The sequence below is a fragment of the Parasteatoda tepidariorum genome, chromosome X1, assembly GCF_043381705.1.
Source record: "Parasteatoda tepidariorum isolate YZ-2023 chromosome X1, CAS_Ptep_4.0, whole genome shotgun sequence".
In the NCBI taxonomy this organism is placed as follows: domain Eukaryota; kingdom Metazoa; phylum Arthropoda; class Arachnida; order Araneae; family Theridiidae; genus Parasteatoda; species Parasteatoda tepidariorum.
In genome coordinates this window covers 15,558,195-15,574,980 of record NC_092214.1, presented here as the reverse complement: position 1 = coordinate 15,574,980, position 16,786 = coordinate 15,558,195, and the positions used below count along the sequence as shown (strand labels likewise).

The 16,786-nt window shown below is 29.4% G+C and overlaps 1 protein-coding gene across 12 annotated transcripts in view; it reads left to right on the top strand.

Moving 5' to 3' along the window:
* The window catches only part of LOC107436389 (ADP-sugar pyrophosphatase), a 47,120-nt gene extending 37,681 nt beyond the window's left edge, over nucleotides 1-9,439 (top strand). For all 12 annotated transcript variants that reach the window (XM_016048097.3, XM_016048091.4, XM_016048096.3 and 9 more), the window contains 3 exons: nucleotides 2,410-2,464; nucleotides 5,821-5,874; nucleotides 8,826-9,439. In XM_016048097.3, the coding sequence (XP_015903583.1) occupies nucleotides 2,410-2,464; nucleotides 5,821-5,874; nucleotides 8,826-8,935 (219 nt within the window). In that variant the 3' untranslated portion in view covers nucleotides 8,936-9,439. The remainder of the gene's footprint in view (nucleotides 1-2,409; nucleotides 2,465-5,820; nucleotides 5,875-8,825) is intronic.
* The last annotated feature ends 7,347 nt before the right edge of the window (nucleotides 9,440-16,786 follow it).

Sequence of the window (16,786 nt, the reverse complement as noted above, 5' to 3'; positions counted from 1 at the left end):
AGCTGCCATTGTTGGAGATCACCACTGTCACACGCCTTGGCATCGTTTCAAAGAGACTTTGGATGTGTTCTTGGGGTACAGCAAACCAAGCAGCTTCCACACTTTGCCAAAGTTGATCTGGTGTGGCAGCTGGGGATGTTATCTGGGTCAATCGTTGAGCAATCATGTACCACATGTTATCTATCGGCGAAAGATCTGGAGAGCGAGCTGGCCAGGGAAGCAATTTAATCTGGCGATTGACGAAGAACCCTTGGACAATGCGTGCCACATGTGGCCGCGCATTATCCTGTTGAAATATGGCTGTAGGCAAGCTCTGAAGGTAAGAAAGGACAACTGGCTCCAGCACCTCGGAGATGTAGCGCTGGCTGTTTAAAATACCGGCAATGCATACTAGAGGAGTGCGAGAGTGATATCCAATACCATAATACCCAGTGCAGGACCCGTGTGGCGGTGCATAACGCAGCTGTTCAGCCTCCTCTCTTCACGGTGTCTCCAGACTCGAATGCGACCATCGTGGTGTTGCAGACAGAAGCGTGATTTCATTCTGTCTTCCACATCCTTCTTTCATTGCACCATTGGCGGTGGAGACGTCTATGGTTCTGTATCAAGGGTAGACAAAGCAATGGACGTCTTGCAAACAAACCACTCTGCTGTAAACGGCGTCGAATGGTACACGTAGACACTGGATGATGCATTACAGACTGAATGAGCTGTGCTATGGTTTTTGATGTGACTGAGTGATCAGTCACTGCCATGCGCACAATTCGCCTGTCATCACGTGAAGTGGTGCATGCAATCGAACACTTCGGTCTAGCGTACCCTCCTGCATCCAACGATCACATATCCGCATCACAGTTGTTTGGTTTCATCCAACACGACTGCTGATTTCCTTGAAAGATAATTCACAATCTCGGTAGGCCACTATCCTTCCTCTGTCGAACTCGTATACTTGATCAAAAGATGATCGCTGTTTTCTACGAGGCATAATTGATCGTTTTTTGAAAAAACCACAAGAAAAACAATTGCCAAACTTGATATTGTCGAAATCTCTAAGCCTTAAATAGCACTTTGAAGTGGCGCCACAGGCGCACGTAATGTGCATCTGCGCTAATTCTAATCATTCTGCAAAATTCAAATCATTTGCATATCTCACCTCCGCTAATGCATGTTGTAAATTTCATGTCATTTGCATGCTTCCTTCAGGGTGTTGCATTTATGGTGGCCAGCAGTGTACATAATTCTTCAAGCAGTGTTCTAATATCTAATACGAAGTTTTGAATAAAATAGGAAAACAAATTATAGATAAAAAAGGAAAATGATGGGTCATATTGCTCTGAAAATTTTCTACTTTTTTAAAATTTTATATCAATTATATAATCAATGTATTAATATAGTTATTATAACTGTTCCATCTATTATTACAGGACTCATTACCATTAGTGAAGAAAAACATTTATTGCTTACAAATGTTATAAAAAAAATCTTTTACTTAAATGTATTTACTCTGCTTCTTTATCTATCTCTGAGAAAATTCTTTTTTTTTCCTTAAAAAATAATCTAACTGTTGGTAACTATTATGATGTTGGCTTATCTTGCTCACCTAAACTAGTATAATTTTGGAATTCAATGTTAATCTGAGCTGGAAAATGTTTGCTTTTGCTTTCAAAAAATTGACAACTAAAAATGTTTATAATTCCAAAATTATACTATTTATCTTTTTAAGAGATTGTTTGGATGCTTAATGAGAATGAAGCGTAACAGTATACTTTTAAGTTAATGTTAAACTTCACAATATTCTAATTTTAATCTCTATAGAATGCTCAAATTATTTTGAATTTAATCAATTTGAAACCTCAAGTACTTTTTCATCTCTTTTGAACATTTTTTCATCTCTAAAGTATATCAAGACATTTTTTTCTTAAATATTAACCTTGACGACCTTACACTTTGAAGAATTATTATTTAATTTAAAAGTTGTTTTAAATTTTTATAACTTGGATCAAAACTTTTTATCACATAAAACTACAGTTAACAAACTACTACATGGATCTAACTCACAATAGTTTACCTGAAATTTTAAGAGGCTAATTATCTTGAGATATTTTTTGTTTAAATCTTAAATTATGCTTCTTAAATATTAATATATTACTTTCTAAACAAAATATAATTTATACACGGTAATTTTTATCAAAAAGAAATGTTTTGCCTTTAACCTTACAATTTGTAGTGACCCTGAAATAAATACTCTGTGATTAGAATTTTTCTAGTTTATGTTAACTCTGATAATAAGAATCCTAAATGAATTTCCAATTATCAGTATAATTTTTTCTATTTATATACCTGTTTATCTTTTACCGTGAAAATTGTAAATAACCTGTTACATATTATTGTAATAAATATTTTTTGTAGGTGGATGGGGATGTTCTTGAAAATCATTATCCTAAGCAGTGTGATCATGATTTTCGTGAGTATTTTTTAAATATCTTTAGGCAATTAATTTGCTCTTTAATAATATATTTACATTTGCTATGTAAATAGTTCTTGTTTTTTACTTTTGTTTAAGAATATAAGTAGATCTCATTGCATGATATTGCATTTTATGCTATAGGTTTTATCTCTTAGCACAAAAGATTTTTTAATTTTGCTGATGTTAGTGTTTCATTTTTTTAAATTTTGATAATTAAGAATGATTTATTTTGCTTTGTATTAGCTTGCTTAACTGTCACAAATTTCAATTCAATTCTAATTGGTGTTAAATTGTGAAACAAGTTGTATCAGAATGTTTTTTAACTTCCAATGTAAAAAAGTATTCTAATAATGAATATTTATGTTAAAATTTTGGGTCTGGAATTGATTTAAATGAAAAAAAAGCTAAAAAATTATAATTTAGAAAAAAAAAAATCATTATGCTCTGAGCTTATGCATAACATATGAGTAAATCTAAACACTTAAATGCAATTTATGTTCGTTTCTATTTAAACATTTAAGAGAATACTTAAAATGAGTTATAATGAAGAGGAATGAATAGAAATGTGCAATTACATAATCCTATGCACTGTAGTGAACCTCCATTTTACAATTATTTATGCAGTTGGTATCAAGCTGTATCAGCATTTCACTGTTTCAACTCAATACATAATAGCTTTTGAGTTTAGTACAGTGCATAGATGCTTACCCGGAAGTCTTACCTGTCCACTTAATGAAATAACAGTTAAGATATATTTTGTTTTAATTTTTTACTTATAAAATTCTAAACAGAATCTTATATATTTATTAAAATTTCATATATATAGTCGAAATATTTTAAATTAAAAATTTTAATTTAAAAATAAAATGGGAGAGCATAAAGTTTACTTTCACTTTATTCAATTAAAATCTCATGCTAAAATGGAAGATGTTGCATTTATGAGAGTGCAGAAGCAGTATTCTCATATTAACAAGTGCAATCTGTGTTTTCATGCAAATAAGAATCTTGTTAACTCATGACATAACTAAATAATAAGTTTCACCTAGCAAATGATAATATGTTGCATCATTGAAGTCAGTCTAAATGTTTTATCTAAGTAAGGTGCATTATGAAAAAGTTTTCTTCAAAATGCAAAATTTTAAGCTGTTTTGAAAGTTGTCATCGCATTTTAGCATTTTTTTTTGCTGTTGTTTAATTGAAAAATATTTTGGCCTTCCATATTAAAGTTGAAGTTTCAATATTTGGGTCAAAAGCATAAATTTGATATATTTTTAAAGCATTAACAGAAGTTTTTGTTTTAAAATTGAAAAATTTAAAGTTGCTGGAAAAAATATACAGTCGACTCGTGTTATAACGACCCTGGGATAGAACGACCAACATGATATAACGACCCTGTGAAGGAGTCCCAATTCACATCCATAGAAGATAACGTTATTTTACTCTTGCTATAACGACCGTAAAAAAAGTCAACTCCTAATATAACGACCCTCTCTGAATTTGAACACCGCTCTTTTCTAACTTCCTATTGGAAAGTGGGGTTGAATGGTTGACCTTGAACAAGCACACATATGTTAAGTCCTCTTAACATGTTACTTCAACAAATTAAGGCACATCAAAAAATTAATGTCTTCGTCTAATGAAGCCTCGTTTATGTTCCTCGGTTTACTCTTCTTTCTAATACTGCAGATTATGTACATAAAAAAATTCGTTATATATACCGCAAATTATGTACATCACAAAATTAATTCATTAGAAACTAGATTTTTTTTCTGTCTGTTTTTTAATCAGTACTTTAAAATAAAATTCTTAATTGTTAACAGTTGTAATTCAATTGTTAAAATGTCATTATGTTTTATTAATGTATGCATCCTATCCTTTTTTGGTTTATAACATGTATACCACAAATAGTATATGCACGCATTATGACGTTTAAAACCATTATGTGACCGATTTTCAAATGAAATTTGCTCATTTTGATATAGCGACCATTTGATATAACGACCAGATAGGGGCAGTCCCGATGGGGTCGTTATAAAGCGAGTCAACTGTATAATAAAATAAAACTTTCATGTTAGTTTCATTTTCATTAACAAATTTGCAAAAATTTTATATTTGAACCCAATCTTAGAGTTATGTTACTTATGTAGATGCTGTTAAGTTTAATGTTTTCTTGCTGATTTCAGCAGATCTAAATGTTACATTTCATGCATAATTTTTCTGTTATTTTGCATTCTAAATTGCGTGTTCCCAATGTGGGCTTGATCAACTTCTAGCGGGCATTAGAGACTTTTAAGGGGCACTAGCAAGATTATGGGTATTTTAGGGATGTTAAATTAAATTATTTTTGAATGCACATTAAAGTTTATAAATAATTTTGGTTTTGTATCGAAGAGCTGTTTACAAAATTTTGTTCACATTTCTCAATTTTTAATTTATTTTATTGAGTTTTGAGTATATTTTCAATGCAATTTACTTGTACAATTTATGTGTTTTCCTTGCTGTTTACTTATGAAATTTATTCTAAAAAATAACTATCTGATTTGATTTTAAAGTATGTTTTTCTCAGTGTTATCTGAACTAAAAAAAACTCAGATGATGGATAAACTTGATTACAATCATAAACATTCTTACTTATTTCACGTTTTCTCCCATAGCAGTAAAAACATAAACATCATGACAATTCAAATTTTTTATTAATTCAGCCCTCTTGACATGAGACCAACTGTAGGTTTTGCTATTGCTTTTTCTGGTTTTCTCTTGTTTTTTGTTAACAGGTGCCTTTGTAGTCTGCCATTAGAAATTAAAAGCAAAATTCACATTTGTTTTGTTATGTGTAAGTAAAATAATGTTAAATTAAGTATTTAATTTAAACTACTTTGGGATAAATTGAATTTATTTATATGGAAACACTTAAAAAAAATGTTTTTGAGTTATTTTTTTTTAAAAATTGGTATAGATTCTAATGCAGAAATATTGGTTATTAGGTATATTTTCCATAATTTGAAGACCTGGTTGTAGAAGTGTATCAAAAAAAAAAAAATATTAAGAATTAAAACAAGACAGTGACATTGTTTTTTTGTTTTTTATATAAGGGGGTGTTAAAAATTTCTAGACTTGCAAAATGGGCAGTGATCCAAAAAGGGTTGGGAACAATGTAACAAAGATTTAGAAAATAACTTTTAATTCTCATAGTAACTCATCACAAGTAAAAGTTACTGTACTTATCTCATATAAATGTATCCCAAGCCAATGTTATTTATTATTTTTGATAATAAGAAAACTTAAATTCTGAGGTATATTGTTTTTTTTTTATACAAAGTTATAAATAAATCAATATGTTTACTTTTTCTTAGATGCTATTGAAGTTCTTCATATTCCTGTTAATGAGCTTTTAAACAGATTAAATGGTATGCTGCTTTTAATATTTTCTGCATAACTATTATATAGATAAAAGTATTATGAATGTTTAAAAAAAATGTTTTTTGGTATAGCATTTCAAAAGGGCAAAATAGGATATTCTGTTGTTCACTTTTATTTATATTGTAATTTTTTTTTTATGATCAAAACTCAGATTTGAGAAATAACATAACCTTGTTAACATTTTCACATAAAAAATTAGGACCAATAAAATTAATAAAAATTGAATGAGCAAGTTTATATAAAATTTTAATTCTGATATACTACTTTTTCTTTTACTAACACAGAAAGATCCCTGCTTGTGTTGCAGAAAAGCCAGAAAGTTAAAGGGATGCAAGCCACTATTGGCCCTCAAATAATATTTTTGTGGCCCACCAAACTGTAGAAATAAAACTATTTCAGATAACTGAAATGCAAAATTTATGGATCCATAAATTTTGCATTTCAGTTATCTGAATATTTGCATTTCAGTTATCCATAAATTAGTAGATCGATGAATTAGTCTGTTTAGATCAAATGAAGTAATAAGTGATAAAATGATCAACATGTTTTGTTTCTTATAACACAGATTTACTTTGAAATGTTTTCCATTTGCAGGCATGTAATTTTTCTGCTAATGGTTTTATTAATTTTTTTTCAGTTTTTGTCATAAATTTCATGGTTTTTAAAATAAATATTTTTTAAAGCAATGACTTCTCACAAAGTACGAAAAAGGAGGAACATACAATTTTTTTCAATATGTATATATTTATGATTTAATGAGAAAAAAATTGTAAGTTGGGAAATTTTTTTCCTCTCCTGCATAAAAATGAGTTTTAAATATCTTCTATCAGGGATAAAAGACTTCTGTGAGAAACAGGGTTTGTTGATTTAAATCAGCTTGATTTAAATCAGGATTTAAATCAAATGGTTTTTTTTTTTAAGAAAAATCATTGATTTAAATCAACTGATTTCTTTACATATATATTGATTTAAAAAGTTAAAAAACAGTGTTTTAAATTATTGATACTTTTATTATTTCTTTTCTTAGTTTTAAAATTTATTTTAAATAAATTGCTGCATTAGTTTTAAAATTTATTATTGCTGCATTAATTAATTTCAGTTAACGAAATTACTTTCTTGGTATGTGTTAAATTCCAACACATTTGAAATTAAATTTTTAAAAATCTTTTGATTCTTGAGATGTGCAGATTAAAGTAATCATTTAAGTATTTTTTTCTCATAATATGTTTACAGTATCTTAGTCATTATCAGATTTTCTATAAAGAAATTTTGTGAAAAAAAATTTCAAGGAGTACATAGATTTTTTAAAATTTTTTTTTTGGCTGAACTTATTTTTTTTTGATATAGGATTCAAAATGAATATTTTAATATAAAAATATATAGATTAAATATTTATTTATTTTTTGATGAATGACTACATTTATAAACACAATCTGTTACATTTATTTTGTCATTTTAAAACTTAAGAGAAAAAAAATCACAATTTTAAATTAAAATTATGGTTTGGTAATTGAAAATTCTTTATTTCATCTATATCAATCATGCATTTGTTTCAAAATGGTTGCTATGCATTGAAAACTATGTATTATAATGAAAAATTGTTTTAGGTTGTTAGAGCTTGTAAAATATTCTTATAATATAGTTTTAATATTAATTTAATTTTTATTGAACATTTATAAAGTTTTTATAATTATAAATTAAAGTTCTTACAGTGCATTTGAATAAAAAAAATCCGATTTAAATCGAAAAATATTTTTTTTATTTTTTTAAAAAAAGTAAAAAAAATCTCAAACCCTGGTGAACCCTTTTCTCCCAATTTTTTAAAATTTCCGACCATGCTCCAAAAACGTAAATTTTTGAGGAGTCCTCTTATTAAAGAAGCCCCCTTGCCCATGACTGCCAAAACCCAAGCCGTCCGAACAATAGCCGGACTTGAAATGAACTTTATTTCCCCCTGCAATAACCATCTGACAAAATGATCATCAGGAGAAAATTTATTTATTTTCGGCAGGTGTGCCGTTGCCTTGACAAGTGTGACTTCCACTGTAGAGTGGAAAGGATGAGGTTCTTGCTTGTTAAATAACAGTTACTTTAAAAACGTCTAATTTCCTTTCACCCAATATTTCATATTTAATATATTTTTTTTCTTTTCTAACAGTTCATAATTTTTTTATAAAATATTTCATTTTTAAATGCAAATTATTTTATTTTATTACTTATTTATACTTTGCCCTCTTATCTCAGAGAGAAATCTTGATGTGGATGATGCGCGATGCGAATTATGCTCTGCCGTTTTTTATTCTCGTCTGAAAATGGTTTTTTGGGATTATGCGCCAATGCGGAGTATGTGTCGAAAGTTGCGACCCATATTTCCCATGACCCTATGTTCAGGATTGTCAAGTATTTGATGATTTCAACCATGGATAAAACTGTACCATTAAGAACTTTTAAAAAATTGCTTTTTGTATTGATATAAACATCGCTACTAATATTTTAAGTAGCATGGTATATGTAGTATTTAAACTTAAGTATTAAATACAAATTTTTTGGATTTAATATATGTGGGAATTTTTTTTACAATTACAGTTTGTATCTTAAAAATTCTAAAACTAGTTCCATTTTACTTAATTAAGGATTATACTAACAAGAGAAATGCTTGAAACTCTATAGTTATAAAATTGCTTTAAAGATCTTAGTCTAATTATAAAATCAAAACTTCCGTAAAATTTTATATATTTTTTCTTTTCTTTGCCAGCAGTTGCCTTATATAGTGAGACAAGTTGATTTTTTTTTTCTGTTACTTTAGAATATTTCAGTTTTGATTTTAATAGTTCAAAAACCTAATCTTTGTTATATGCACTTGCATAGTTTTATAATTGCATTAGTTTGATTTGTTCTAAAAAATGTTATGCTTTTCACTTACTATTCATCTCTTTAGATTTTAGTGAGCAAGGAGTTATAATTGATTCAAGAGTTTACTGTTTTGCTATTGGCCTTACTGTGGGAGCAAAGAATGCTTGCTACAAGCAAACAGCAAATCCTTACTGAGGATTATATTAGATTTGTGATATACAAAAAAAGTGTTTCATTGAAGCTGTTGTGGTTATCTGGTCTCTGTTGATATTTTCTGCTATAAAGAAACTTAATTTGTCATGCAGTCTTATTTCTAAAATTTTTCCTAACATATATTTTAATAACAAAAGAATCTTGAACCATATCTTTACTGTGCATAATAATTAAGCAATTTTTCATTTACTAATTTTGAAAAATGTCTTTACAATAAAAAAAAATCTTAAAATCTTTTTCTGATGCATTCAGCAGTTTTATCAACAGTAACCTGCAACCATGCTTAATTTAATGCAGCATTGTTCATTACTTGTTATATAATTCATTTTGTCATACTTTTTTGTTAGTTTTGTATGAGATTTGAAGAGTTGTTGCTGTGTGAGATATTTTTTAAGCCGGTTGCAGATATGTATTGTGATTATTTTTCTACTGTTTCTATTTTATCATGTTTATTCAACTAAGAATAAAATTTTCATTTATTTTTAAGACCATGCTGTAATTTTTTGCATTGCGTGTTATTTTATTTAATTCTAACTTGTATGATTTTAATTGAAACATTACACATTTGTTTGAAACCTTATGTTCTTAAAGAAAAATTTATTTTCTGAAATTGATAGAAAATGTCATTTTTTGTTAAATCAATATCGTGAAAATAGTTATAAAAATAACAAGATTTATTTGAATTAATCCCTCAGAACTGAATGTGTTTAAATATTATGAAGAAAAAAAAGTGAGTTCATTTAATTTTTGTATTGGCTTGACAAAATAGTGTTTATGCAATTTTTGCACAAAGTCATAGTTTGCTCTGAAAGCAAAATATTTGTCAAAATAACTATATTTGGTCCATAATGTTTTGAGTTGCAAGATGTCATTAGTTGCCTTTACTTCCGACTGGTACCTATCAACCTGAAGCTGGATAGGCTTCAAGCAGCTCAGGTTACCTTCAAGACCTCAGATTATCACATTGCCTTAGCCTCTAAGTCAGGACAGCTCAACTAAAGACTATATAAATCATTCTGTTTGATTTTTAAACTTCATAAGATTTGACACTTATTGCTTTGTTTTCCTTCCCCTCAGAAATTTACTTATGCTAAATTTACTATTGCTAAATATCAATTCTATGACATTCAAGCATCCCAGTGATACATTGTTTTAACAGTTTTCCTTTTTGCTTAGGTACCAGACTAAGTTTTAGTTACTATTTGATGTTTTTAATGTTACAGGTAATTTCTCTAACCTGTTGTCAGCACTCTTTTTAATTCAGGCTCTTTAGTATTATGTATGCATCTTTATTTTTGACTACCACAAAAAATAACCATAATAAATAAATAAATGAAAATTAAAAAATATAATAATAATAATTCAGGAGCAAAAGATTAAAAAGGTAGTTTTGGGGCCAACTTTTTAGAACTTTGCCCAAATTTCTATAAAAATTTCGAAATATCAGTTTCAATATAATTTTTTTTCCAACCATAATTGCATATATTAAATAAGTTATTATCGAAATTTTCGAATTGAATTATAACTCTTCTGGAGTAACTTTTCTAGAAAATAGTTTCTTTTATCCAGAAATAGTTACTTTCTTTATACAAAATAATTTAAGATAAAATTTAGGATAAAAACATGATTTATATATTATTGAACTGTGATTTCTATTATAAAGACCACGGTTAAATCTACCACTATGGCATGGGTTGAATTAGGAGAAAACTCTGCTATCTAAGGAAAAGAGATAGTCGGTGTGCTTTTTTTATTCTAGACATAGCTCGAAATGCATGTTTAAGAAAATTTACACAGCAAAAAATTAGCTCTTTTCCACGTTCAACCCAAATTTAACAACTAAACGAGGAATTTTATGCTTACTTTTCTTTACATACTTAAGCAGTAGGCATAATTTACGGGGTGAATTCCCAAACTCTGTTGTCGGCTGTACAGATGTAACTTTTCAAGCGATGTCTTTATATTCAGTACTCTAAAAGATAGTGAATTTTGAAAGTCTCAAATTCCTACAACCTAAATTTACTACTACTATTATAAATTTATAGGACTCGAAGCAACCTTCTAAAAACAACTTGATTTTTAAAGTCTTTTCAGAAAATAGTCTTAATTTGATAAAATGTATCAAGTGATCTGTGCAAATGAATGATATCATATAACAAAATTTTTGGAATCATTAGTTTATAATTTAAAAAAGGACAATACTCAAAATAGAAATTTGAAAAACAAAATCAAATGCTATGTCCATTTTTTAAAAACACATTTTGATATGTGTGTATCTTAAACACTCATTTCGAGCTGTGTTTATTTTCTTAAAAACTCATTTTAAACTGCTCATTTGCAAAATAGGGACATGCTTGGTAACGTTATAGAAGGGATAGGTGAATACGTTGAAAAGCCATAGGACTGGTTCCCCAATCTATTGCCCTTAAAAATATGCATCCAAGTAATTTCAGACTATCAGGTCGTGAAGGATGCACGTTGAATCTACACGTGATCACGAACAACATCCAAAACCACATTCAGAATTGATTCCAGTGAAACCTCTTGCAGAAAAAGATTATAGCGTGAGCCATTGAGACGTGCTGGTAGAAGACATATAAATAAACAAGTACAGTGCGTAAAACAAAGACGAAAACCTGAATAACTTTTGTTCTAATGACTGGATTTTCATGAACTAAGTGCCTATCGTGATGTTTTTAAGGGGCCACCTCAAATATTTTAATAAGTACTAACTGTTATGTTGCTGAAAATATAAAATCGTACTTTTTTTAATAAACACCCTGAAAAACTTTAATGTTCGGAGTCTCGTGTACTAAAGACTCAATCTTAATGGATTGAGGACCTTAGCTTAAATATGCTAATTAATAAGCACAGACGATATTTTTAGTTACAAATCAAACATAAAAATGTACTTTGTTTGAATAACAAGCCTCCTTTAAACAGATATGGAATTTTGACTTTTAAAAATATAGGGTGGCTGAAATTTTGAAAAAAAAAAAAAAGAATCTGTCCCCTTAGTTTAGTCAAGAGAGCAGTCCCTTAATTAAATCCTTTAATCCCTCTTCATGTTTAGGTATTTCTCCATACCTCAAGAATTTTACACTGAACTGTAAATTTCAATTATTAAAATTTAATTCCATTTAAGGTTGATTGATTTGATTTATTGAGATTACATACATTTGCTGACTTGTGTGCTCAATATAGGCTTTACATGGTGGACGCTAGAGGAAGGGGGTTTGAACGGCGAGAGGACCACTCGTCTAGTCAGCAGATGGGGAGATAAGGAGTGATAGATTTAAATGACCCCGTCCGAGGAGTCTGTCGAGGCACAAGACATTTTACATGCAGAAAGGTAGACCCCCTGGCCGGTTGTGGTCAATGGCACGTGGCATCCATGTCTAATTGGTTAATATCCATGTCTAATGAGGGAGGACTTTCCAACAACTTAGCGAGGTTGCTCTCGCCGTAAACTAAATTTTTGTTTTCATTGTTTTCTTAATTAAGAATCAAAACAATTTTGAATTGTATGGCTACAAAATTTTTTATATTATTTTAAACTATGCAATTTTAAATGTAGACTATTTCTTGAAATCAAATTGCGAAGCCTAGGAAGTTTCTATCCATAATTGCAACAATTCTCAGAAATGGAATTGAAGTAGGGTAAACCAACCAGTGAAGGAACACTACCCAGTGAAGGAACATTTCATATATATTGATTAAAAATAAGAACTTGAAAGTTTTTTTTAAGATTGATTGGCAACAATAGCTTACTGCCAAACAATAGGAAGTCATCTAGCAATATTTTGGATTACCTGGTCAAATAGATTTCTCTGGAAAAATTTTTGAATTATCTCTGCAACACCTTGTTTCGTTGAAAAAATTATAAGGTGAGTGTTTGTATTTATATGTTTGAAGTGGAATTAATTGCATGTAGTAGTCTTATTTTTCGCACTATGAAAAAGAGAATACAAAATATAGTTATTGAAGTTACGTTTTATTTTTTTTAAAGCACCATAGCATAATCAAGTTTTGAGATAAGGGGGTGTTTATTCACTGGATCACCAAACGATGAAACACCAGTGAAGGAACAATTGTTTCTTAACTGGGTTCATTTCCCAGTTAATGAAAATAAAAGAAATTTTTTAATTTTCTTGTACTTTTAGTCATATTATACATCAGAATTCTGTTTAAAAGACAAAAAAACAACTTCCAACCAGTGAAGAAACAGGCATGTTCCTTCACTGGGAATACTTCCAGTGAATGAACAGTAATGTGTGAAATATGATTTTACATGACTCTAGGAAAAGTAATTCTGCTATATAGAGGACAACCGAAATTTTGTTAAAAATTTTATGAATAATTCCTGAAATAATTTCTGTTCAAAATGTTAATTTAATAGCTTAATTTAAGAAAAAATTATAATTTATATTTATTAATGGGGTGTGTAGTTACATCAAATGTTAAGCAACTTAATAAACTATGTTTACAAATCAAAAACTAATTAAATATAATCATAAAAATTCGAATAGAAAATTTTTTCGCTGTCTTTTGCACCAAGAACTCCTAATAAGCTATCATTATAGGATAGCAACGTGATTATATAATTTATAAAAACTACTTTACTATGTTAGAATTTAGAAGCAAGCTCCTCAACAAAAAACAGAGTTAAACAGAAACGATACACAATTTCTTCAGAAGCTTGAGAGGAAAATCCCTCAAGATATGTTGCAAATTTTTAACGCAGCATTGACTGAAGAGTCTAATATCGAAAATGTCCAAGAGCCTGTACTTTTTTCAATATGGAAGAAGTACGTATTAAAAGAAGACCACTTGGTTAAGTCAAACTTAGGAACTGAAGCTAGTATTGATAATGAATGCATCTTAGATATCGAATTTGAAATGAGTCCTCATGCTGATCCTCTCTTAGTTGAAAAAAGAAATGATTCTATAAGTAAAATCAGTACTTCTAAAGATCCTCTAGATATAAGTCAACAAGAGATGGATTTGCCTCAAACTTCAAGACACCTTTCCCCCGTCTATTTTCGAGAAAGGCATTCTAGAAATGTTGCTGAAAAATCAGAAGAAGTTTGGAAGAACCATTTACATTGGCCAAATATTGATGATAAAAAGAAAGGTCAAATAAGAAGAAAAACGAATAAATTACCTTTTGCACTAACTTCAGAGAAATGGCAAAAATTTCAAGAGGCTGAAAGATCTAAAAAAAATTAAAACAAGAGAACATGGAAAAGAAAAAGAAAGAAAAAATACTTAAAAAAGAAAAAAAGCTTCAAGAAATAAGAGGAAAAAGAGTAAACAAAAAGGTGATAAAATAATAATGATAATAAACAGCATCGGATGACACAATGATTTAGATTTGACTGTCAAATTATAAGAAAGAACGATTTTTTTAAATTTATTTTGTATTTAACATCACTTTAATTTCTAGTTCATGATTACAGAAAAAAGTTAGCATTTTACAAGTACTTGTATGTTATAATTTCACAAATAGTCTTGTTTTTATGTATTTGTATGCCTAAAAAATTCATAAAGAGCATTAAAAAATAACCAAAATTAAGTGTTCCTTTACTGGGCAATTTTGTGTTCCTTCACTGGGTAGAGCTGTTCCTTCACTGGGTCTTCTTACTAGTTGTTATTTGAACCTCCAAAACTTTAAAACAATATTATGTAAGTTCTCTACAATTTTTTTGCATAGTTTGCAATTAGTAACAAATATGTTGACACTGTCATTTAACTGAAATTACGAATTTTGAAATTAATATGATTTTTTAAAAGGCAAGCGAAGCTTAAGTGTTCATTCACTGGTTAGTTTACCCTACACTGTTTTTATTTTTTTAAAGAAAAAATTTAAAATCTAATAAAAATTTGTATACCTTCCAATTCAATTTTCTTGACCATTTTTAAATAAAGCAATAAAAAATTATTTGTTTCAACCCATTTTCGGCCAAAAATGCCTAAGCCCACAATTTTAATAAATAATTTTTCATTAACACCGAGGCGAATATTTTTCCATAATTTTATTTTTTGTTGCTGTTTTTAAGGATTCTAAAGACATCTATAAAATATTAGTAATTCAATTGGAGTAAATAATTTCTGTTTCAAAGCTATGGAATCAATTCTTACAAATGACGGTACAATTTTGCCCCTTGTAAATGCCAAACTATACAGTTGCAAAGAAAGAAAAAAATTATTTTTTTTTCCATACATGTTTTAGAACACCCGAAGCAATTTTTGGGTTTACGATTTCTAATGTTCAACTCCGTAGCCTTGTAATTTTGAGCTCGATCCAGAAGACAAGAGACTTACTGGATAAAGTATTGGGAGAAATTTGCCTTCGTGGAGGACCTTTTTGATGGAACTAACCCACAGTAACGTTATATGGAGAGGAAGACCACGAAAAACTCCCACCCTTAGCCTGACGTCTACTACTGAGGACATTTCACGTCAGCACTATGACCGGTGCAAGCCGGGTGTGGACTCTTATCAACCAGCCACCACCAGGATTCGAACCCGGTTCGCCTCATTGGAAGGCAAACGCTCTATCCCCTGAGCCATCACAGCTCAAGAAAGGAAGTTGGAATTTCACAACTCAACGTTATTTCGGATTACAATAAGTATATGGGAGGTGTAGACCTACATGACAATGCCATAGCTAAATAACACATCAAGATTCAAGGTAAAAAATGGTGGTGGCCATTTTTTACAAACATCATTGATAGCGTTATAGTAAATTTCGAGAAGCTGCATATAATTTCAACTAGCTCAAAAATATCACTTTTAGACATTAGATCTTATATAGCTATTGCCCTATTATAAAATCTGAATCCAAGAACAATCCATCTGGTGAAAGTACATTGCAAGTTAACCATCCGTACAACGGTCGCCTATTGTCAGCAGTTCTACCTATAGAAGTACGGACTGATAGAATCGGACATACCATTAGTGAAAAAAAAAAAAAAAACCCGCAGACGATGTAAAGTGAAAAAACCACATGATTAATTTATGCACCAAATGCGAAGTCCATTTGCATTCAAAATGTTTCGAATGTTTCCATTAAAAATATAAGCGTTGAACTAAACGAATTGTTCATTGATCTGGCTAATGGTGCGTATACGCACCATTTTAATTCTTAAATGAAATATTATTTTTAATGCACGAATGCATTATTTTTTGTCTTAATGAATCTAATTTAAACATATTTCAATGAAAATAATACCATATTTTATGAAATTTCTATCCTTGGCCTAAATGGATTCAGGAATTACCTTTGGATAAACTACTTCTATGATTCTATGCAAATTATTTTTATCCGTTTTAAAATTTCCAGAGACATAGCTAAATACGCAGAAAAGGGAAATTAACATTAAGGAACCCAAACTTTCGAAACCTCTTCAGCCGAAACTATTGAGAAAATAATTTCCCAATTCAAATATTATTATATAATAATTTCCCAAAAATACAAAAACGTTGCAAAAGAGGTACATTAATTTATGTATTGTATGTTTTTTAAAAGTATGTTTTTTCTCCGTTTCTTTAACTTGATTAATAAATAACTCTAATAAATGAGCATATTTGAGATCACCCTTTTAACCATTAAGAAAGGTCATGATCAAATCTAATAAATTAAGATAGACGTTCCAATGATCAAATTTGTAAGCATGTAATCATTAGAGCGAAAATTAATAAAGTGATATATCTTTTTATTTTGTGCACCTTACATCCTTTGAGGAGCTAACTCTGTGTTGTCTCATACGTGAGGTGCATGTCAACAAATTCAGCCTTGGTGTAACGATAAATGTTGCCCAAAATACGAGT